Source organism: Mangifera indica, chromosome 1, assembly GCF_011075055.1.
Source record: "Mangifera indica cultivar Alphonso chromosome 1, CATAS_Mindica_2.1, whole genome shotgun sequence".
NCBI lineage: Eukaryota > Viridiplantae > Streptophyta > Magnoliopsida > Sapindales > Anacardiaceae > Mangifera > Mangifera indica.
In genome coordinates, this window is record NC_058137.1 from 9,305,811 (window position 1) to 9,330,247 (window position 24,437).

General features: G+C 33.9%; 1 protein-coding gene across 1 annotated transcript; it reads left to right on the forward strand.

Moving 5' to 3' along the window:
• Positions 1-7,433: 7,433 nt before the first annotated feature.
• Positions 7,434-10,884, forward strand: LOC123215178 (putative disease resistance RPP13-like protein 3). Its single transcript, XM_044635230.1, has 2 exons — positions 7,434-10,139; positions 10,218-10,884. Exon 1 carries the CDS (start codon positions 7,489-7,491, stop codon positions 10,093-10,095), a length of 2,607 nt encoding a protein of 868 aa, XP_044491165.1. The 5' UTR covers positions 7,434-7,488; the 3' UTR covers positions 10,096-10,139; positions 10,218-10,884.
• Positions 10,885-24,437: the final 13,553 nt, after the last annotated feature.

Below are 24,437 nucleotides of genomic sequence, written 5' to 3' on the forward strand. Positions count from 1 at the left end.
GGAATAGCTTTTTATTGTTTTCCAGATTTGAATAAAGCTTGTGGGTTGTGTATCAGCTTACAGAAATAAGAATGCAGTAGCAAATACTATGTGTAATATGGAAATGTGGAGCGAACAGAGAGAGTAAGGAGATTGGTGGAACCTGTTTCTGTCTTCCCTTTATTAGTATTTTTCCATTAATGTTGTCATTCAAAAGCATTATTTATGAAATAAACTTATTAAAATTTTCTTAATATAAAATTTTTATTTTCTCTTTTCATTATAAACTCTAATCCCAAATTTTCATTTTAATGATAAATCTTGAGCCATTATATATATATATATAATTGCCAAAATGTCCATGAACCAAAATGTCCAGCTACACTTTTTAATTGCCATTAGCGATTTATGAGGTTTCTAATTTTGAGAAAGCTTAACCTAAAAGAAAGTAATGTAGGATAAATGCCTTCAGAAAGAAAAATATCTTTACAAATTTAATATATAAATAATGTGGGGTAAAGATTCAAGAAAATATCTTAACAACTCGATACGGGCGCAAGATCAACAGTTAATGAGAATAATTGGTAAGGGGAAATGTTATAACAGGGCACTGACTCTCTCATTTTCTGTCCAGAATTTTCTTCACTCCACAAGAATCCAGAATGCTCCAGCCGCCTTATACATGGTATATTTTTTTTTTGTTTTACTAATTCTGTTGAATTATGGTTTTAAACATGGTATATAATTTTCTCCTGGTCATGTTTACCTGTGTGTTATTTTAAATTCATGACTGAAGTTTCCAAGAAAGAGCCAAGAAATTTCCCATACCTAACCTTTTTTTTTCCACTTTATTAAAGTACTGACTATCAAAATCAGAGAGAGCAGAGTTGGCTCATCACACTGAACCAGAGAAGCTCAGAAAATGTAAATGAAAAATATTGTATTTCTATTACTTATTATTCAATCTTTACATGCTATGGTTTATATACTGTAAATCCTAATCCATACTTGGTAACATAATATTTGTACAAAAGAAAAGGAAGAAAAATAATTTGCTCATCAATGTAGATATGATCTTTAGGGATGTGATAGCAAATAATCTTGGATATGATAGGATGATTTGCATGATTTCTGGAATATGATTTGTATGATATCCAGGGATGTGGATATGATTCTAATTTCCAATACTCCCCCTCAAGCTTATGGTTTGTAGATGTCATAAACTCCAAGCTTGTGTAGGAGGTAAAGAAGTTGTCTTGATCCCAAAGGTTTGGTGCATATGTCAGCCAACTGTTCTGTAGTTCGAATGTGGTAAGGTTTTATCAATCCTTCTTGTATCTTGTCTCTTACAAAGTGATAGTCGATCTCTATATACTTAGTTCTTTCATGGAAGACTGGATTAGTAGAGATATCCTTTGCCGTCTTATTGTCATAGTAGAGTTCAACTGGTTCTGAGATTATCACGCCCAAATCCTCTAATAGACCACGAATCCATATTATTTCACAAGTAGTTTTTGCCATTGCCCGATATTCTGCTTCAATTGAAGAGAGAGGGACAATAGATTGCTTCTTCGTTTTCTATGAGATAAGAGAATCCCCAAGTTTTACACAGAAGCTTGTCAGTGATTTCCTTGTCATGGGACATGTTCCCTAGTCTGAGTCGCAGTAAGCTGTTACTTTCAGTTTTTTATCTCGAGGGAATAACAGCCTTAGACCTGGACATCCTTTTAGGTATTTAATCACCTTTAAGGCTGCATCCATGTGAGACTGCTTTGGTGCATGCATAAATTGACTGAGGATCTGAACTACATAACTAATGTCTGGTCTGGTCATTGTGAGGTAGATTAGTCGTCCCACTAGTCGTTGATACTCGAGATGATCCTGTAGTGGCGGGTCTTCTGTTGTTTCACTATTATGGTCATACTCTTGACTAGTAAGTTTGACATTTTGTTCTACTGGGATTATACTTGGTTTGCAAGCAGATAGTCTAGTATCCGCTATTAATTCCAAGGCATATTTCCTTTGGCTGAGGACGATTCCATCTTCAGATCAAGCAATTTCAATCCCTAAGAAATATTTTGGAGACCCTAAATCTTTTATCCTGAATGAATTATGGAGGTGAGTTTTCAGCTCTTTTATGGCGATTGTGTCATTCCCAGTTATGAGGATATCATCTACATAAACCACGAGGCATATGAATGATTTTCCTTGTCTTTTTGTGAACACGACATAATTATGTCTTGATTGTTTGAAACCTAACTTAATCAATGCTTCTGTAATTTTGGTGTTCCATTGTTGAGATGCTTGTTTCAGGCCATACAAGGACTTTCGCAGTCGACAAACCAAATTCTCCCCCTGTCTGCGAATTCTAGATGGAACTTTCATATAGATTTCTTCATCTAAGTCCCCATAAAGAAAAACATTGTGAACGTCCATCTGATGAAGCGACTAGTCATGAAAGGCTACAATAGCAAGAGGTGTGTGAACTGTAACATGTTTGATGACAAGCAAGAAGGTTTCTTGGTAATCAAGGCCTTCTTGTTAAATGAATCCTTTTGCAACCAATCAAGCTTTATAACGTTCAATGGAACCATCAGCCTGGTGTTTTATCTTACAGACCCATTTGCAGCCAATGGCTTTCCTATGAGAAAGGCGCGGTACCAAGTCCCAAGTGTTGTTGAGGTACAGAGCTTCAAATTCTTCTGCTATCATCTGACACCAATGAGGTGTTTGAACTACTTCTAAACATGAGGCAGGTTCATGATGTTTAGAGATGTGACTGATGCAGGCTCTGTGCCCTAGAGATAACCTGTCATAATTAATATATTAAGAAATAACATATGGTTCAGAGGAAACAACACAAACATAGTCGGTGCTCCAAATGGGAGGTTTTCTAGATCGTGATGAATGCCTCAATAGAACCTATGCAGGATCATCAGAGGTAACTGGGACATCCATGGATGATGAAATTGGATATATAATAGATAAAGGTAACTCGACACCTTGTGTAGGGTCAAATCTTGTCAATATACTGTTAATGTTGTGAGATGATGGGATGATGTCATACTCGTGTTCCAGGAACTTAGTGTGCTTCATAAGTGTTAAGCCAGTGGGTGTCGTCTCTTTAATTTCACCAAAGGGAAAAATATCTTCATGAAATGCGATGTCCCTATTGATGAAGAATTTATCTGTAACCATATCATACATACGATATCCCTTTTGTAGTGGAAGATATCCCATGAATACACAGCGAGTTGCTCGGGTGTCAAATTTGTCTACTTGTTATGGTTTGGTGGAGTAGCAAAGACATCCAAATACTCTTAAGTTCCTGATGTTTGGTTTCTTGCCAAAGAGAAGTTCATAAGGTGTTTTCCCATCCAGAACTTTGGTTGGTATTCTGTTGATCAAATAGGCTGTCGTGACCATACAATCTCCTCAGAATTTAGGTGGAATTTTGGATTGGTGTTTGAGGGCACGGGCTACTTCCAATAGATGTCTATGTTTTCGTTCCACAACCCCATTCTGTTGTGGTGTGTAAGGGCAAGAACTTTCATGTAGAATTCTTAGAGAGTCAAGATAGGCGGTGGTGGTGTGGTTAAAGAAATCTTTGGCATTGTCTGTTCAGATTCGTTGGACTTTGGTGTGGAATTGAGTTTGGATTATGGACATAAATTTCAAGAAAAAAGAGTGTGTTTGGGCTTTTGAATTCATAAGGTATAGCTATATGGCACGTGAGAAGTCATCTACAATGGTAATAAAATATTTGGAGCCATCATAATTAGGTGTACTATAAGGTCCCCAAATGTTTAAATGTATCAATTGGAATGGTTTTGTAGTTGTAGAAGTACTTATGAGAAAGGTATTGCGAGTTTGTTTAGCGAGAGGACAAATAGGACACTTTGGATATGGGACAATACTCGAATGCCCTAATCTTTGATGGGAAATGAATGACACTTTATTAATTTGATTTGTATTACAATAGGTAGGAGTAATACAATTTTTATTGAATAAAGGAAGTGTCTTGGGGTCTAGTGTCCAATAGTATAACCCATGTTGTTCATTACCCAAGCCCATCAGATTGTCAGTCGAATGGTCCTGAAATGCGCATATAGTAGGCAGAAAGGTTACTACACATTTGTTGTCTGTGCATATTTTGGATACTAAGATGAGATTGAAACGAAATGTGGGTATGCAAAGTGCATTTTTTAGTTTGAGTTTATCTAATTGGACATCTCTTATTTGTGTGGCTTGAGTTGTGGTTCCATTAGGTAATTTAATAGGTGTTGGAGGGGATTAATATTTGGTGTTGGTATAAAATTCTGGAGAACATGTTATATGATCACTAGCCCCTAAATCTATTATCCAAACATCTGGGGAAATAAAAGTATTTAAGCATGAAATCGTACCTGCGTAAGAAGTTATAGTGTCACTACCTTTTGGTACCTGATTTAGAAGCTGAATCAGTTGATCATATTGTTCAGATGAGAGTCCTGTTGTAGATCCTAGATTGGTTAAAGTAGCTTGATTTGTTGTGGGCTTTTTTGTCTTTGTTCTACTGGATCCAGAACGACCATATAGCTTCCAACAAGTATCTTTGGTGTGATTACAACGTTTGCAATAGTCACAATACAATTTTTCCTTTTGTTTGGGGGGCTGATTATAACTATTGAAACTATTTTGGGCTTGACAGAAGTTGTTGAAAGTTTAGGAGCCTATTTGATTTTGTGTCGTCGGTGAATATGCGTCGTTAGATCTCTTGGTTTCATCTTGGTCATTGATTTTCCCATATAAATTACAACTTTGTGGTAGCCCTAAATTATTTCTTTCTTCTCCAGTCACTTGTTTTCTTTGGTAGGCGTTAAACACAGTAGCTCCGTCATCTCCAGCCACTTGCTTTCTTTGGTAGGCATTGAACGTAGCAGCTCCTTCATCATGCCCAACACTTCTTTGGCTCTCATCTTGAACGACAAGGTGGTAAGCTCGCCGCAATGATAACACTTCTGCAAATGTAAGGATGTGGGTTCTGAAGGCGATGAACCCTTCGTTCAACCCCATCAGGAAGCGAGTCAGTCTTTCCCTTTCCTTTGCATGTTGAATCTGTTGGAGGACTTCTGGTGGAGCTACGATTGATTCTTCGACGATGTCCAACTCGTTCCATGCAGCGGAGAGTTTGTTGAAGTAGGTCGTGACACTTTGGTTGTCTTGTCGGATCTTGACAAGTGTTTGTCGCACACTATAGATTTTCGCAAGATCCAGAGCTCTGTACATATCCTTGATGAAACCCCACAACTCGCTGGCATCTTCTATAAGTGGTAGACCTGCTATAATTTCTTCATTCAAACAATTACTAATCCAGGCTCAGACAAGCGTATTACATCGTACCCAAAATCGAGCAAGATCAGGTTCAGACGACATGGGTACAATGCCATCTACGAACCCAATTTTGTCCTTTACTATGAGTGCTCTTCTGAAATCCCTAGCCCATTGGGCATAATTCTCAGCTCCAGTTAAGGTTTGCTTTATTAGAACGCGTTCTAGTCCATCTGATGGCAACGTATAAAGAACATCTCTAGGCTCTGGCTTATTTTTGTTTATGGGAACCAGGTGAAAAGCCAACATTTGTTGTGAACTGGCGATTGGTTCAGAAGCTTGGTTCACTATTGATGCTTCAGTGGAGGATTCTGGTGATGTAAGAACAACAGGTGTTGTCTTGATTGGCTCTATCTAATAATCTGGTTTTCTTTTGTGTAGGTTAATGAGACAGAGGCAAGGCTGCCTAGTATTGGATCTGGACAGAGGAGAAGGATGCCTGTTTACTCGACAGAGAGAAAGAGGATAATTCAGAAATTCACTCTAATACCATGCCAAAATCAGAGAGAGTAGAGTTGGCTCATCACATTGAACCAGAGAAGCTCAGAAAATGTAAATGAAAAATATTGTATTTCTATTACTTATTATTCAATCTTTACATGCTATGGTTTATATACTGTAAATCATAATCCATACTTGGTAACATAATATTTGTACAAAAGAAAAGGAAGAAAAATAATTTGCTCATCAATGTAGATATGATCTTTAGGGATGTGATAGCAAATAATCTAGGATATGATAGGATGATGATTTGCATAATTTCTGGAATATGATTTGTATGATTTCCAGGGATGTGGATATGATTCTGATTTCCAATACTGTCTTTTCCATATTCAACCTATATTAGAATTTGATCGGTTTCCCTTTATTTATTTAATTTTGAATATTATGAACTTTCAAGTCAAATTTGGTATGCCGAATTTTTCCACAACTTGGAAGCTTCAGCTACTGACCACTTTTTGCCCGTGAATTATATGAGCCAAAAGAAAAAATACAAAAGCAAAATTAGATTTTACAATAGTTGGCTAACATGGTGAAAAGAAATAATGTTTCTACCCTCACGCATGGTGTTTAACCTAGGGCTGGATATGAATTGAGTCAGATTAATCTCAAAAGCTAATTCGATTTAATTAAATTCGATTCAAATTTGTTTGATTTGAATTTCAATTGAATTTGAGTTAGAAGATTCAACTTATTTTTAAACCGAACCGAACTCAAGTTAACTAATGTTCAACTCAAGTTCAGTTCGAATTCATAACTCGAATTTGTAGTTTAATTCTATTCGAATTCATGGTTCAAATCAACTTAAATACATACTTTGAATTGGAAGTTTGAATTCATGGCTCGGTTCGGTTAGGTTTGAATGCATAGCTTGAATCCATGATTTTGAATATTATTTAAGTAAAATAACATTATTTTATCAATAAACCATAAACTCAAGCAGTAAATTCGAACCAAAGATTCGAACTGAATCAAACCACAAATTCAAACTATTGATTCAAGCTACAAAATTGAGTTAAACTTGAATCAAATCAAACCGAATCATTTTTCATTTAGTCAAACTCGAGATACCTTAATTTTGTTTAATATGTCATGATTATCTAAAAAGTTGTCAAAATAAATATTGCTATTGACAAATTTACAATGGTCGTCAAATAATATGTCATAATAATTTGACGGTGTCAAAAAATTTGTGACATTACCATTTACTAGCCAAAATTGCCCTCATTTGCAAATAATATGTACTATCGTATCAACATCAATTTCATGACTTTAAATTTATTGTCACGACTTAGAAAGATCATCGAATTCCCACCGATTGACGAAGAAGAGCTCTTGAGACTGCCACCACCGCAAGGGAAACGTAAAGTAGTGGTAACATGTATGTTATTTCGTGATGTTACAGTACCATTGAATAATTTCAAACAGTTTGGAAGGAAAGTTGTTGGAGACATTGACGTCCAACTACTATCTTCTATTGTTGAAAACCAGCTTGAATCATTCATATGAAGTTTGGTAAGTTCAAAAATCTGAAAAGATAACCTGTGAGAAAAGAAAAATAAAGAGTAAGTTTAGTGTGAAGATCAAAAACTCAGAAGAAAGTTTACAAAAAAGAGAAAACAAGGCAGCTTGAGAACAATGGTGGATGCCGTGGTCTCGTATGTGGTTAGCAAGCTGGGGGATTATCTCATCCAAGAAGCAGCATTCTTACGAGGAGTGAAAAATGAAGTAGAGTCGCTAAAAAAAGATCTAGAATGGATGCTATGTTTCATAAGCGATGCAGAAGATAAACAATTTGACAATTCTTTGATACACCAGTGGATATCGGACATCCGAGAAATTGCTTATGATTGTGAGGATGTCCTGGATACATTTATGCTCCAAGCCCAAGATGAAGGGACTGCAAAGAGAAGGCGAGGATTCTCCACTTTCATCAAAAAGTACTATTCCTGGATAGTCTCTAAAACAACCGGTCACAAGAAGCCCAATCTACATAGCATAGGAAAGGAGATTGAAGCTCTCAAAAAGAGACTTCGAGAAACCTTTGATAGATCTAAAATGTATGGCCTTAAAGCTATTGATAACAAGTGGGAAGGAGAAAGCAAGGCTCTTCACAAGCTGAAACAACTAAGAAAAACCACCTCCTTTGCTCTTGAAAACCGTGTTGTTGGCTTTGAGGATGACACTAGCAAATTGCTGGCTAAACTACTTGAAGATGACCCAAGGCGTTTTGTAATTTCTATATGGGGTACGGGTGGTTCGGGTAAAACAACTCTCGCCAGAAAACTTTACCACTCTAGCCAAGTCACGAGTAAATTTCAGCGTTGTGCTTGGGTTTCCGTGTCGCAAGATTTCAATATTGAAGATCTTCTTCGAAGAATCATAAAATCTTTCAATTTCACGGAGACGATAGAGAAGTTAAGTGAAGAAGAATTGAAGAGATTTCTTTATAAATCATTGCAAGGGTACTCATATTTGGTGGTGGTTGATGATGTATGGGAAACAATAGCATGGGAGAGCCTCAAAATAGCATTTCCAGAAAACAACAATGGCAGTAGAGTGATTATCACCACTCGAAATAAATTTGTTGCTGAGCATTCAGATGAGAGAACCCATGTTCATGAACTTCGGCTTCTGAGGGAAGATGAAAGCTGGGAGTTATTATGTGAGAAAACTTCAGGCAAGGCAAACGAAGATGAAGAAATGAGGAAGCTGGGAAAGGAAATGGTCCAAAAATGTGGTGGTCTACCGCTAGCTATTGTTGTATTGGGTGGGTTATTATCTACAAAGAGGCCAGAAGAGTGGCGCTTTGTGCGCGATCACATTTGGTTAAATTTATGTAGCAGTTCAACTCCAATCCAAAATTTATTAGCTTTGAGCTTCAACGATTTACCTTGCCAACTCAAATTATGCTTTCTTTATTTAGGCCATTATCCAGAAGACAACGAAATCCTGACATGGCAGCTAATTCGACTGTGGGTGGCTGAGGGGTTCATTCCGCAAAATGAAGAAATAATGGAAGACGTGGCTTATCGTTACTTGAATGAGTTGATTGATAGAAGTCTCATTCAAATAGATAAAACACGCGCAGGGAGGATAGTCACCTGTCGAGTCCATGATCTTTTGCGGGATCTTGCAATTCAGAAAGCGGAAGAGTTGAATTTATTTCACATTTACAATGAAATTAAAGATTCAGCTCGGTGTTCGAGTAAATCATCACGTCGACGGCAGGTTATTTATTCTGGAACAGGAGCTTACTCGCAATTATTGGATCATCATAATTCACTCTTGCGTTCTCTAATTATCTTCAACTTGGGGCAGCGAGAAATTCTTACCATCTGCACAAGATTTAAGTTACTAAGAGTAATCAATCTTTCCTCAATACTTTTTGAACTCATAATTCCTGAAGAATTAGGAAAGCTGATTCACTTGAAATATTTGGTATTAAGATATTCTGAAGTTAAATATGTTCCAGAGTCCATTCTCAACTTGGTGAGCTTACAAACATTGGACATAGTCAGTGGTACGTGTCCGCAGATGCCAACTGAAATTTGTAAACTGCAAAAATTGAGACATTTAATTGGAAACTTTTCAGGGCAATATTTGCGGATAGACAATATGACAAACCTTCAGACTTTGAAGTACATAGAAAACAAGACTTTGACAAAAACCAATTTGGAGAAATTGATTAATCTACGAGAGCTCGGCATACTTTATCATGATGAAGAAGAAAAGGAGTTCAGTTTCAATTCTATTGCAAAGCTGAAAAACCTTAGAAGTTTATTGGTTCATCTACTGGATAATCCTTTTGCTTCACTGCAGCCGCTCTCTCATTGCCAAGATCTAATGCACTTGAGCTTATGCGGGCGGATAGAGAAACTTCCAGAAAATATGCAAATAGTTTTGCCGAATCTGGACTACTTAAGATTGGAGTTCTCCTATCTTGTGGAGGATCCGATGCCTGCATTAGAAAAGTTGCCGAACCTGACAGTTCTTCATCTAGCCAACAGTTCTTACTGTGGAGAGAAATTGGTATGCAGGGACAATGGTTTCCTTCGGCTTCAAAGTCTGTATCTTAATCTGAGGGAATTAGAGGAGTTGCATATAGAAGAAGGAGCTATGCCTATGTTGACGGGCTTAAGCATTGTAAAGAATTGCAAATTGAGAATTCCAGAGAGATTGTTTTCAGTCCCATGCCTAGCCGAATGGGAATGCAGAAGAGATTTCTTCGAGGAATTGTTGTAATGAAATAACTCAAGCTAACCTACTCTGATTTTTGGAATTAAATGGTGAGTTTGTGTTGTGTTTCATTTCCTTCAATTTGTTTTTCTTTTTAACTTATCATCTGGTGTTTGTTGTCATTTCAGCTTACAAAGAAACAGGAATCCATATGATGAGTAGCACACAGCAGAAAATCAAACCTGGAAATATGCAGTTTACAAAGCCAGAAAGCAGGAAAGTTTCAGGAGACTGAAAAGGAATGAATAATTCAAGTCAATGGCCAAGATTAGAGCCATAAAAATAGGGAGATTAATATTGGCCGTTGACTTGAATTATTCATTCCTTTTAGTATCTTAACACATTGTAAACCTCATTTCTGATCTGATCGTGGTGTTTTTATGTTCGCCTTCAATTTTCCCTTTAGGGCTGCAGTTAGGTTTTCTACCTGAGCATGATATTTGCAGTGAACAGAAAATATTTAGTGAACGGATGAGAAGGCAGGGGAAGTGATGAAAATTCATTCTGTTTTGCTTATCTTTGTTTTCACTTTATTATAGTGTCAAATTTAGTTGGATTCTGCAGATGTTGCAATCTTATCAGTTTGGCATTTAATGTGTTAAAAGCTTTTCTATAATTTAGTGGAAAGTGGGACAAGCACCAAAAATGAGACAAATACTTTCACTTTTCAGGATTTAAGGTTAAGATGATAGATTTTCATGTCAGTTCCAGGATTCTAAGGCTGCCAATGGGCCATTACGCTCGTTGGTGTTTGAGTTTTTAGCAATGCAATTTTGATGCAAGTATTGTCACGTAGCCTCATCAATGCTGAGAGATTCTACATCTTGTCAGCTTCCAATCAGCCACTTCCTCAACACTGCTTCCTTTACTGCACATCAATTCACTAACAACAGAAAAAAATTATTGTCATAAATGACTGAAGAAATGAAATTTTCCTGGGACAAACCCGACTGACAATTGCAATTCATATTAAATGGCTTGAAAAATTAAAAAACAGAAATAAACGAGATTTCACGTTGGGATATCTTCTGTTTATCATATGTCTCCCAAGTACAAAAAGAAGATCCATCCCAATGATGCTGTCAAGAATAAATTTAATCATAGTTCTTGAGTTTCTATTTTTTAATATGAAAGAGTGACGAAAATGGAAAGATTATGTTTATGCTTCTACGATGACGTTTTTAATTTAAGCATTGATTTTGTGTCCTAGGTGTATGTTTTTCATTGTTTCACCTTTAATACGTTGGTTGTGATTTCAATAGCTTAAATTGAAACAAGAATTCCTTATTAGTGAATTTAAGTAGATCTATTGAGAAGACAGCACCTGGAAAAATATTCAGTGGATAGAGTGTTAAAAATTGTGGCTTATATTTGAATAATTGCTTGTCGCAAAGTTCCCAAAACAATGATACAAGCACTCCATGATCCAGGAACAGACATTCTAAATGTTGAAATTCAAAAATAGGTTGTTCCAAGCCATGTAACGTATCAGAATGACCCATATTGTAAAAATGTCATGGTGTGTACTAGAAGGTTTGTTGTCGTTCTTCAGCAAAACGAACCAGTCTAATGGTCGTTCCAAGCATATTTGTCGCATCTGATTTGCGAGAAGAAGATCGGGAGTGGAATGGGGTTGTTCAACGAAACGACCAAGACTTAAGAAGTAGAATAAGCGTTCCATTAAACGGAATGACTGTTTCATCGGGCGGGCCTAAGAATTTTAATTAGGGCATTATTATGTTTTTGGGTTACTCAAGTTACCATACAGTTTAAACTATTATTACATATGTCCTTCCTATCCGTCTTTGTATCAATAATTAAAAAAAAAAATGAAAATTAGGCCAAATTTGAACGAAGGGCCAACCCCAAATCATGTAGCATTTTGTTCATATCTGGCCTAAATCTATACGCTGCACTAGGCGGGTCGGTTTCGTTCCGGAATTCAGGGTGTTGATTGATAACCACCATAAGAAATAGTTTAATTAATTAATTAATTATATATAATTTCATTATTCCTAATTATTTACACCATCACAGCTATTTTTGAAATACCTCTAACGGAGGGACAAATAATCAATTTTGAAAGAAAATTTATCTACCACTTTTCCATTTGAATCTATTTGATTTAGAAAAGTAAATTTGTATCGGTATATCAATTTTGATTCAAACATAATTTTGATTAACACTTCATTTTAAGTAATAGTTAACATCATATAAAATGAAATAGTATATATGCATTATAATCTCTTAAAATTTATAAGTTTAACTCAATGAGGTCGAAGAAATTAGGCTAGTTCATAATAATTTAGACTGGTAATACTAATACAAATATAAATATGAACACCGATATAATGTGATTTAATTATATCTAATTTTTAATTAACTTAATTATATGTTGCATCGATATTTATACGTATTTTTTATACCCTTTGTAAATGTATGAAATATATTTGATAATCCACATCATGAATACATGTTTATATTTATTTAAGTATATTCAGTACCTACCAATTGAAAAAAAAAATAGAATGGAGCTGATGCCTTTTTTTTTTTTTAAATTCAATTTACTCGTGCTTGAGATGATATTTCAATTTGATTAATAAGTATATATAAATAATATGAATAGGTAAAATCACTTTAAATTGATGTAAGTTCTATATTATTTCATGCAAAAGATGAAGCCTTAATCATTCACATCAAAATGGAATTATGTATTACCATCTTGAAAACGAAAAACATCACCAATCCAACCATATTGTCCCTATGAAATTAACTCTAAATTATTTATATCCAATTTTAATCTCCCTCTTTTTTTTTTTTTTTTTTGGAAATGAAATCTAATGGTTTCCCATGAAAGCTGAAAATGATACAAAATAAACAAAGTCATGTCAAGAGGATCCTGATATTTGGGCACCAAATCAATATTTGATCCCATAACTTGTATGCTAGTGACTTAACTTATTCTTTAAGTAATTTTTAAGTTAACAATTTATCTAACTTAATTATATCTAAAGTAATCTAACATTATCTTGTAGTCACCGTCACTTCCCATGAACAAACCAAATCATATAAAAAAATGAAACCAGTTACTTCTCTATGCCACAATGATAATATATTTATATATATACATAGATCAGTAGCTATATCTGTCTCTCTTTCATATCTGTAAAAGATTTTGCGGCAATTAGAGAAGAGATGTGTTTTAATTTAGGGTTAAAAATCAAGAAGGGATCAAAGAATATTAGAGTGAAGGAGAACAAGGGAGAAGATGAGAGCAGAGGGTTGTTATATATAGAGATTGAGAAATGGAAGAAGCAACAAGAGATGTTTAATCAAGGAAGTCATGCTGCATCGACACTCCCAAATCACTATCTTTCTGATGCCAAGAGTTGATCGGTGATCATTATTCATCTCTTTTGTTCTCATTATTTGCATTGAATTGATGTTGTTATTCAAGTTGAATTATTGAGTATGTTGTTGTGAGAAATACTTCGATTTTAGTAGAATGTTTGCGAGGGAGAAGAGCTCGGATTAATGTAAGTACATAGCTTAGTTGATTATTTCTGATCAATGCATTTGTTTGTCTTTGCTGATCAAACTAAAGAACCAGAAAGAACAATTACAAATATGCTCTTTGGTGTGTTTGTGAGTTATTAGAGTTTTGTTTTAGAATAATATTCTGTACTATTTAATTTCTTCTGATTTCTATGAATATCATATTTTCATCTTTGTTTCCAGGAGAAGATTTACTTTTCTTGCATTTTGGGTTAATTAAGTAATAATTTATTACCGAGGGGAAATTCAATGGAGTAATTTTGAAGTTAGATGATTGCAATTGTCTATTCAAATTCTAGGTGGTTAATTATTTTCACATTAAGAGTACCCTCACCTACAAAATCACTTTCTTTGAGATAATTGCCTTCAGGGGTTGTGCTTCTGCTTCAAGTTTAATTCATAAATAGTTGGTGGTGGTGGGTATTGTGAGCCTTTCTTAGTGTACGGTTTTCTTCTTCTTTCGGCAATGATGTTGATGGCCATTTGAGTTCTGCTATTGGGCTTCTTCCTTTTACCCAACCCAGTTTCTATTCAGGGTTCGGGTCCAATAGAAGTCAATATATATGGTTTGAAGAAACAACAATGATAATATAACGAGTAATATTTCTTTCATAAAATGTGTATCATAACTTTCATATCACGTATAATTGATGTGGGTATGTTTATACACGTCCAAAGGTTGTGCCGGAATGAAATTGGTGTGGCCCGCAGAATGACAAAGCCTGAGGTACAGTTAGTGACAGATTTAGGATTTTTGTTAAGGGGAGCCTCATGTAGGGATGAATACGAATTCAATTAACTTCAAACACCCTTTGACTTGAGTTTGATTTTAATAAAAAATAATTTAATTTAAATTTGACAAACTAATATTAATAATAGCTCAAATTCGATTCGAATAAAAATGATTTAGTATAAGTTCGACACAATTTGAATTCATAGTTTGGTAATATGATATTGTTTTACTCAGGTAATAGGCAAAACCAACGATTTAAGCTATGAATTCATGGTAAACCAAGCCACAAATTTAAACCACCAATTTGAGCTATGAATTCGAGTTGGCTCAAGCCATAAATTTAAATAACTGATTTGAACCATGAATTTAAGTTGAACTCAAATCGAATTGAGTTATATACATCCTAGCTTAAATTTGGCTTAGTTTAGAAATGAAACAAAATCTTTCAGCTTAAATTCAAATTAAATGAATTCAACTTAAGCTGAACTGAGTTGACCCAATTTGTGAGACCAAACTAGCTTGGTTTGTATCTAACCCTATCACCACGACTCCCCCATTGTTTATCAATCAAGTAGTAAAAACTTTAAAAAAAAAAAAAAGCACCAATAATTGAGGAAAAGAAGATAATGTGAAAGAAATGTAAAAAGAGCAAAAAAAAAAAAAAAAAAAAAAAAAACAACCAGGGAGATCTAACAATCCATTTAAATCCAATTTAATGAAAAGTGTTTATATCAATCACAATCTATGAAAAATACTTCACACAAATTTAGAATGCCATAACAATTCTAATAAAAGTAAAATACATATAGTTTTAAAAAATATTGATTAACTTTATCAAATAAGTAGTCAATGTCGATCTTTAAGTTTTATAAATCTAAATCCAATTATTAAATCAAAATTTAATTGTCTAAATTATAAATTCACACGTCTCCTTATATACTAATAAAAAATTAAGTTAAAATAATATATTTAAATTTTTGAATATTTGAATGAGTTTAACATCATTTTTCGAAAAATTGAAACTTTCAAGAATGAAATCATGAGATGAGGTTGTCGAAATCAAGTTAAAGAACTAGAAGAAAAATCTAGCTTCTAAAATTAACATTCTTGATTTCAATAGATATGGGCTTTTGGGTTTTTTACACGTGTTGTATCGGTGATAGTTTAATTCAATTCTACATTAGGTTTAGAGGTTTATTTCACATCAAGACAACCTCAGTTTTAATTTCAAGCCTATTTGAGGATAGATCTAATAACATATTTTTAAATTTTTTTTGTCTAAACCTATTTATGGTTAAGAGTGAGTCTAGGTAACTTACTTTCATTTTATCAAATTTGAGAGTGGGCATAAATAAAATTTCCCCAAGATTTTTTTAATTTGAGGATGAAGCATGCTTACCCTTAAAATGCCTATGTTCGGCCCTAGGTACGGCCCAGAATCCCTTTGACCATGCTTCCATTGGTCTTTATTAGGTCAACCCATCATATTATATAATTTATATTTTTTAGTTTTTAAAAATTTTTACTTTCTTCACAACCTAACATATTACGGATTGGTTTATAAATCTCTTTATAGAAGCCATTTTCAATTTAATATAGTAATCAGATAAAATTCTAAACTACATTTTCGGACACTAATACCATAATTTTTCAGAGAACAATCAAAATGATCTAAAATTTATACTAACAAGAACAAATGTAATTCAGAAAGAAGAATGAAAAGTTTATATCAATGAAAATGCCTAAGCTCGAATGCTTTTGCAGAATAATTGTTGCATTGATTTCGTCCTTATGGTGCACAAGATTGGTAAAATTACGGTTGACTTGTAATGAAACGCACAAAGAATGTAAATGGAGTTGGCCCCAGTATCTTTATTCTGCAGTGTTTTGTTACACTTCATTTGGATATATAGAAATTGCATTTTGTCCGGTTTCCTAATTTGTGGGAAAAATGGAAATGCTCCGACGTCCTGAAAACTCCTACTACAGTTCTAAATTTCAAACTTTCCACTCTAGAGTATAGTGCAAGACCCTTCATCAGTCTTACCATTTGTACATGGGATACCATATAAAGTTCACTTTTCCGTTCAGTGATCTTTAGAGTAAACTATTTCAGAGTAAAAAGGTACATTAGCTACTCACCTTTTTTCAAAACTATCACAAATCATGTGATAAGTCTGAAACAATTTTGTATACCGGTTCAAAATCCTCTCCTAATTCCACGTATTTAGATGAATATGTAATATTAATTCAAATGAATAAGAGTTTATAGAAATACTTGATAACATATTCAATAAAACTATATATACATATTTTAAGTATAAAAATTGATATATACTTAATATATATTATCATACGATTGGATAATTTTAAAATAAGGATAAAATAATACTAATTATGTGATGACATATATAAGTATATATCTATTAGTGTACTCAAAATAGGTATATAGCATTATTTCATATCACTTGAATTGTTTTTATAATAATTGGTTTTCTCCTCTTAAAATCTCTCTAAATGATAACTTTAATAGATAGAGCTATAACTTTTGCAGTGACAACTTTCAATTATGTTTTTGTAGAACACACAAGTTTTATTTTATAAAATTACATATAAACATACATGCATATTGTAACATCCTTGGTCCAATAACTCAGTCCACTGTCAAGATATTGTCCATTTTAGACACATAGTCTATCATGGTTTTGCTTTTGGGTTTTGTAACCCAAAACGCGTTTTAACAGTTTAAGGAGCTCACAGACTATATAAATAGTCAAATTCTCCCACCACTAATTGATGTGGTATACATAGACAGAGTACAGACAGACCAAGTATCTCTCCCATGCTTTATGAATGTAAGATTTACCTAAGAATATCACATACACCCCTCTTTACAGGACTTAGTGTCTTCGCTGAGGTTTGCCCCACCATCATTCAAGAGGACATACGAAGCCGCTTTGATACCATTTCTAACATCTCTGGTCCAATAACCTAGTTCACTGTCAAGATATTGTCCACTTTGAACACATAGTCCATCATGGTTTTGTTTCTAGGCTTTGCAACCCAAAATATATCTTAACAGTTTAAGGAGCTCACAAGCTATTTAACCAATCAAATTCTCCGACCACTAACCGATGTGGGATATATAGACAGAGTACAGATAGACCTAGTATCTATCTCGTGCTTTGTTAATGTGGAATTTGCCTAAATGTATCATATACATCCCATTTACGGGACTAAACGTCATCACCGAGGTTTGCCTCACCATCATTCAAGAGGACACACAGAGTCGCTCTAATACCATTTGTAACATCCTTGGTCCAATAACTCGATCCCTGGTCCAATAACCCAATCCATCATGGTTTTGCTTCTAGGTTTTGTAATCTAAAACGCGTCTTAACAGTTTAGGGAACTCATAGACTATTTAACTAGTCAAATTCTCCCACCACTAAAAAATGTGAGATACATAAACAAAGTACAAACAGACCTAACATCTCTCCCGTGCTTTGTCAATGTGGGATTTGCCTAAGAGTATTACACATGCATACATTCCCAAAACAAAATAGCACCCTTAATTTTGTATCATTGCATTTATACCTTAAATGCATTTTGAACTTAACAAAATAGCACTATGGTCCTTGTTTTAAGTCAATAAGGTTAAGACTGCATTTTGACCTTATGCATGAGAGTACATACATCATATACAATTATCCATCCCATTATTTCTGAAATTCAACAAAAATCCAAAACAATGAGTGAATGGGAGGAGTTCATGCCTCGCATGTTTTGTGAAAATGTTCTTATGCATAGACGTGCATGTTAAGTGCACTGTTAAACCCCTAGGTATTTTGATTATGATAAAAAGTTAAATTAAAGTGGCTAACATGCCCAAATAATGTGTAAACAATACAAAATGAACGAAGAGTGAAAAATGCAAGAACAAAAAGCATGTTCATTCCATGAAGAAAAATGGCACATTTATCAAGTCATGCTAAAAGTCATTCCATGCTCATTCATGTTTTTGGAATTTTGAACAAGTTTGTTTTGGTCATGCACGAACGTTCCAGGCATTGTACCAAATGTTCATGATCATTTCCATGACATGCATGAAAAAGGCAGCCCAATACTCATCAATGCTTATTTGTTCAAGTGTGATCAATGTGGGAAAAAGTCAAACTTGGTGTACCAACCATTCCTCAAGCCTCGCACTGTCTGTGCTTCTAGATTTGTGAAAAGTAGCAAGGATGATGTGTGTTCTTGCAATTCGTTTGTGGTCAAAGCCAAAGTCAGGAAGATGATTTGTATTCAAACCATTGTGGGCAAGATCCTAAATAACTATTGTATTTGGGTGCAACCCTGAAGAAATTAATTGTAAAAGTTTGAAGAATTAGTGGAACTTCAAGTCGATTTGCTTGAAGAATTAGATGTAGGACCTTTACAAGAGAAAATTTCGAACCATTATAAACACTAAGCAATTTCTATCCCTTGTCTCTTTATTTTGTGCATTTTCGTTATTGTTTTTAAAGTTAGAAATTGTGCATTAAAATTAAGGGGTTTTTCATACATGACCATGCAAAGCATCACATAAGGAAAATCATGATAATGAATCATGAAAATACACTTGTGCACGAGTGTGCATTCAAGGTGCATGACTAGATATAAACTGTTTTTCCAGAATTTTGTTGTGAAGTGAAATGTTGGAAAATCCTTTATTTTCCAGCAAGTCCTCATCAAACTCAGACAACAAGGCATGAAAGTCTATCTCATCTTGACTACAACTTTCATTGTGCACAATGACACATAACAAAAACAATTTTGCAAAACAATGTGAAATAGACTAATAAACTATTTTCACAACAAATCATATAATTAGAGATGTCAATAGGTTGAGCCAGGCCAGGCCGGCTCCGGCTCAGCCCATTGGGTTAACGAGCCAGGCCGGACTCGAGGCCCAAACAGTAATGAGCCTTCGGGCCAGGCCGACCCATTAAAATATAAAGGCCCAAAACCTGGCCCATATAATAACAGGCTTTAAATGGGCCAGGTCGGGCTTTATTTAGGCTGGGTCGGGTCGAGCCTTAATCGGGCTAGCTCGACCCATTTAATCAATATTTAAAAAAAAATTTAAACACAAATTATTTTTCAATTATTAAAACGAGGATAGTACCCCGAATTTCACTCCAATATTTTTTAAATTTTTGTTCAATTTGCAGACATATATTTTGAAAAGTATGATGAGAGTGACGATACCTATGTTCTTTAAAAATATCACTTATTTCTACCATACTATATATTATAGAACAAGTTATTGGATAATACACACCTGAACAATGATCTGTGGTTGTCTTCAATGGTTCTAACAAGTTCATTAAAGTCATAGCTAGTTCCCAATCTTGATCTATCAAAAAAATAGGATCTTGCGAATCCATTGGTTGGGTATTAAATTATCGTGTTATAGGAACTTCATACCCTTCGCATGCTTTCAACATGAGATATGTTGAATTCCACCTAGTTCTAATATCTATTTTTAATTTTTTCCTTCTTACCCCCATTAATCTACATAATTGATAATATGTTTGTACCCGTGATAAGGGTGATGAAATATATGCAATGGCATGTCTAATTACTTTTAAATGTTTTTTTGCCAAGCTCAAACCATCTTGAGCGATTAAATTAATAATATGATATGCACACCTAACATGAAATAATTTTCTATTAAATGGTGGAGATAAATGATTATACATATATTCAATAACTTTATCATTATTTTTAGCATTATCAAAAGTAATTGAAAAAATAGAATTATTAATTTTATATTCCTCAAAAATATTTGCTAATGCACGATAAATCGTAAGACCATTATGCGAATATTCTAAATTTCTAAATGCAATAACTTTTTGGTATAATTACCAATCAGAATTAATATAATGGACAGTTGCACAAAGATACCCTATATGTTGATTTGTAGCAGTCCATAAATCAGAAGTTATTGAAATAATACAATTAAAATTACTTAATTCTCCAATAATTTTTATTTTCATTAATTCATAATTTCTCAATATATTTAACCTAGAAATCCTTCTAAATGCTGGTTGAATACTATTTTGCATCATCTATTCTAAAATTTCATCTTTTGCATAACTAAAAGGTTGATCAGAAGCAACTACATACTTGGTCATGTAATCTCGCATCTTCATTTGATCGTACGTAAAAGTCGACATTTCTCCCATATGTCCAGAACCGCTCGAATCTCCTACTGAAGTAACACCTGGACTAACGAATCGCGATCTGGTGAATGCAATTTGTTTTTGTCCTCTAAGTTCATGTGGAATTTTTTTACAGTAATTAGTAACATGTCGACGAAGATGTCTCATCCCACTTGTACTTGCACATGTTAAACAAGAACCGTAATGTTTACATACTGCTCGACGAATTAATTTCCCATCTATTGTTTCCTCTATTCTATCAAAGTGTTTTCATACCATTGACGTTTGTTTTCTTTTTTTGTCTGTTGAATAATGCGAACCTGTACCCATACCACTTTCACCCATTGGCGTTCCATTTATTCCACCTTGTGCATCATCAATAATATCATCAGCACCAACATGATAATATTCAAATGAATTGAATTCATTTGACATTAGATCTATTTGTAATATTTTGTGATGATAAAATTAAAATAGAATGAGATTAAAAATATAATAAAATAATTGAGATTGAGAGTTTGAGAGATTGGGAGTTTGAGAGATTTGTAATTGTAATTGAAAGTGAAAATGAAAAATTGAATAGGTTTTTATAGAGAAAAAATAAATTAATTTTAAAAAATTTTAAAAAATGTTAAGCAACAGCTATTGGCGTTAGTAATCGTTGCCAACAGCTTCTGCCTTATGGCAGAAGCTAGACTAGAGGCTTCTGCCAAGTGGCAGAACCTAGACTAGAGGAGCAAATTTTTGCTTTTGCCGCAAGACAGTAGAAACAGTTTTTGTTGCCTTGCAGTAAGATATGCTTTTGTTGCCTTGCGGCAGAAGCTGTTTCTGCTGCCTTACGGCCTTGCGGCAGGATATGCTTGTGCCAGGAAAAAATAAAAATAAAAATTTTTATATTATAAATAGTGTCATGACGGGTCGGGCCAGCCAATGGGTCTAATATTAAAGCCCAAAGCTCGCCCGATAGGCCCATGGGCCTGGCCGGGCACTCTACAGTATCAAGTCGGGCTTTGTCGTGCCTGGGCTTTTTTTTGTGCTTTAGACCAGGCCTCTATTCGACCCAACCCAATTGATGTGTCTACATATAATTATGTGATTGAATTCAATGAAAACTAAAGAACACAAAAATCAATAATTAACAACATATTTACATTCGTATGGGATATCAAATGAGCATGCTTTAACACACCACTGATCACAATAGTTTCCAAAATTTTGACATCAAAACAACATAAATATAAATGCATACACATTCAATCGAATTCATATACATCAAGATTTGTATAAGAATGCCTCAAATGTTGGCTTTGATACCACTGAAAATATTTATGGCCTCTAAATAAACAATTTAATCAACCATAGGGTGTAAAAAATTATCATACCAATAATAGTGGCTCTTTCATCTTTATTAATGTCAAAAATCATGAAGAATCACCTTTGATCCAAGACTAGAATGACACATTTGGTATCCATATTGAGCACGAGTAGTGAGAGGCCACCAATGAACACTCTATGGTTTGTTAGGACTTTTGTGAACGAGCATGAATAGGAACAAATGGGTGTACGTGTATGTGTTTGGGCAAAAGTTGATTATCTAGATTTGCAGATACGTGATATGATTGTTGGATAAGATCAACCTAGATAATGATAGGCATGCATTGGACCATGCATAATCATGCATTTGATTTAACACTTACCTGTTTTTCAACTCAACTTTATCTAATTTGGATAAATTCAACACTTTACAATTTCATTCAAACCCATTCATGTTTGGATTATTTTTTTTGGTCTTCAAAGCATAAAACTTACACTTTTAAGTATAATAACTTTACGAGACAAAAAACCAATAATCTAGATACTAGACTTGATTCATCTCAAACAATCCAAAGCCTCTAAAACTTGATCTAGTCCTTATTGTATGTGACCCATAAGCTTTTTATCATATTGGTAGTGTATATATTCATCCCAAATCTATAATCTAATAGCAATCTATACATAAAGTAGGATTGGCCTCTAGCAAATCATCATGGCTACTCAATCGATGAAGTATCAACAATTGACTTAAACCTATCAACAATAAAATTACCATACAATTTAATCCATTTATCATACCATTTCTTCAAAGTTGAAATATATAATTAGTATCTACCTCAAGGAATCCTTGATATTCATTGGATGATGTATGTATCAATGATCAAATGGTATTGGACTAAACAACAATATAAAAAATTGTAGCCATAGGTTCAAGTAGTTATTGATGTCTGTTAATAGGCCTATTCAAGATATTAACTCCCATGCATGTGAGTGATGAATCTTTTATTGATTTATCATACTTTTCATACATCTCTCAATATAGCCAATTATCACTATTTTAGCAAACAAAATTGATTCTTGCATAAGACAGTTTAGTAATCTCAAATCCAAAGATCACACGTACCACTGTTTTTTAGAATATATAATAACCCTGGGGTAACCATCTATACAAAATCCTTTGGTGAGTCAATTGGGTGGACATGTTTATATAATGTGCACTGATGTGTTACATCAAACTGTTTGTAAATAGTTTTGACATGTGAAATCTATCACTACCTTTCGATAAGGTTATTCAACATTATGATAGTTTTATGAATATTACATGCGCTCTTGGTTAGGATAATATCGAGAGCATAAACATTTTTAAAATGGTCATCTCATGTGAATATAAGGTTCTCATGATTAATTGACATGCAATGATCATCTCGTTACAAATCCACCATTTTAAGAACATTTATCTTAGTATGCATAAGCACTTATAGATAGAAAGTTCAATAAGGAGTTGTAGATTATAAAATTCTATCATCAAGAGTATTGGTTCTAGAGCACTAACTTTGACAATCTCCTACTCATATTACAACCAATCCATGCCATCAACATTAAATGGCACGTACCTACCATGCTTCTACTGCAATAGAGCTTTATAATGAATGAACCAATCTAGCAAACCTTTCCCTTTTTCAGATACTTTTGATAAAGTGAAAACGTGTAAGTACTCAACTAGATCCCACAGAGAAACCACGACTCCAATGGCTTGGTACTGTTATAATGAATTAACCAATCTAGGAGTTGTGATTAATTCAAAATTGAACTTCTATGATCTAATATGCCTTTTAAGGTTTTACATTTCGAATGCCTCCACACTAAGCTTTCATTGTAGAATTCATCAACTTGTGATCGAGTTATATGAATTGACATGATTATTATTATCACTGTTTCTCCAAGTAGTGATTTCATCTTTTTCATAAATCAGAAAGTATCCATTTTCTCTTTTAAGAATCTGGCATGAGTGTTCACACAAAATTGGTTTTCATTAACATGTAGAATGCATATCCCTCATGTAAAACAAGTGTTTTGTAAATCTGAACAAGTGTTTTATATGAATTGAAAATGCATGCCACAAGATTCCCACTTATCGTAATGACATGAAAGTGATTAGAATAACCCTTTTTTAATGAAACTGATTGCTAGAATGAGGCAACAGGGCATGAAATCCTTATCTCATCTCAATAGGAAGCAATGATCATGCATGATAACAAACAGTAAAGGCAATATCGAACAACAATGAAAAATTAAGGATTTTCCAGCAAATGAATTTTATATAATCTATAAATTCATCAACAGAATATAAAGCAACAAAACTCAATAATAATTAACAAAATCATATTCATATGATCTTAAATAGCATGTTAAAAAAATTCCATCATTCAAGCAACCCAAACACAATAATATGCATATATAATCCTATTAAGCAGCATCTGATACTAGTATAGGTATTCAAGATCACAATTTTATATTAGGGCAACAAAATATTACGTTGA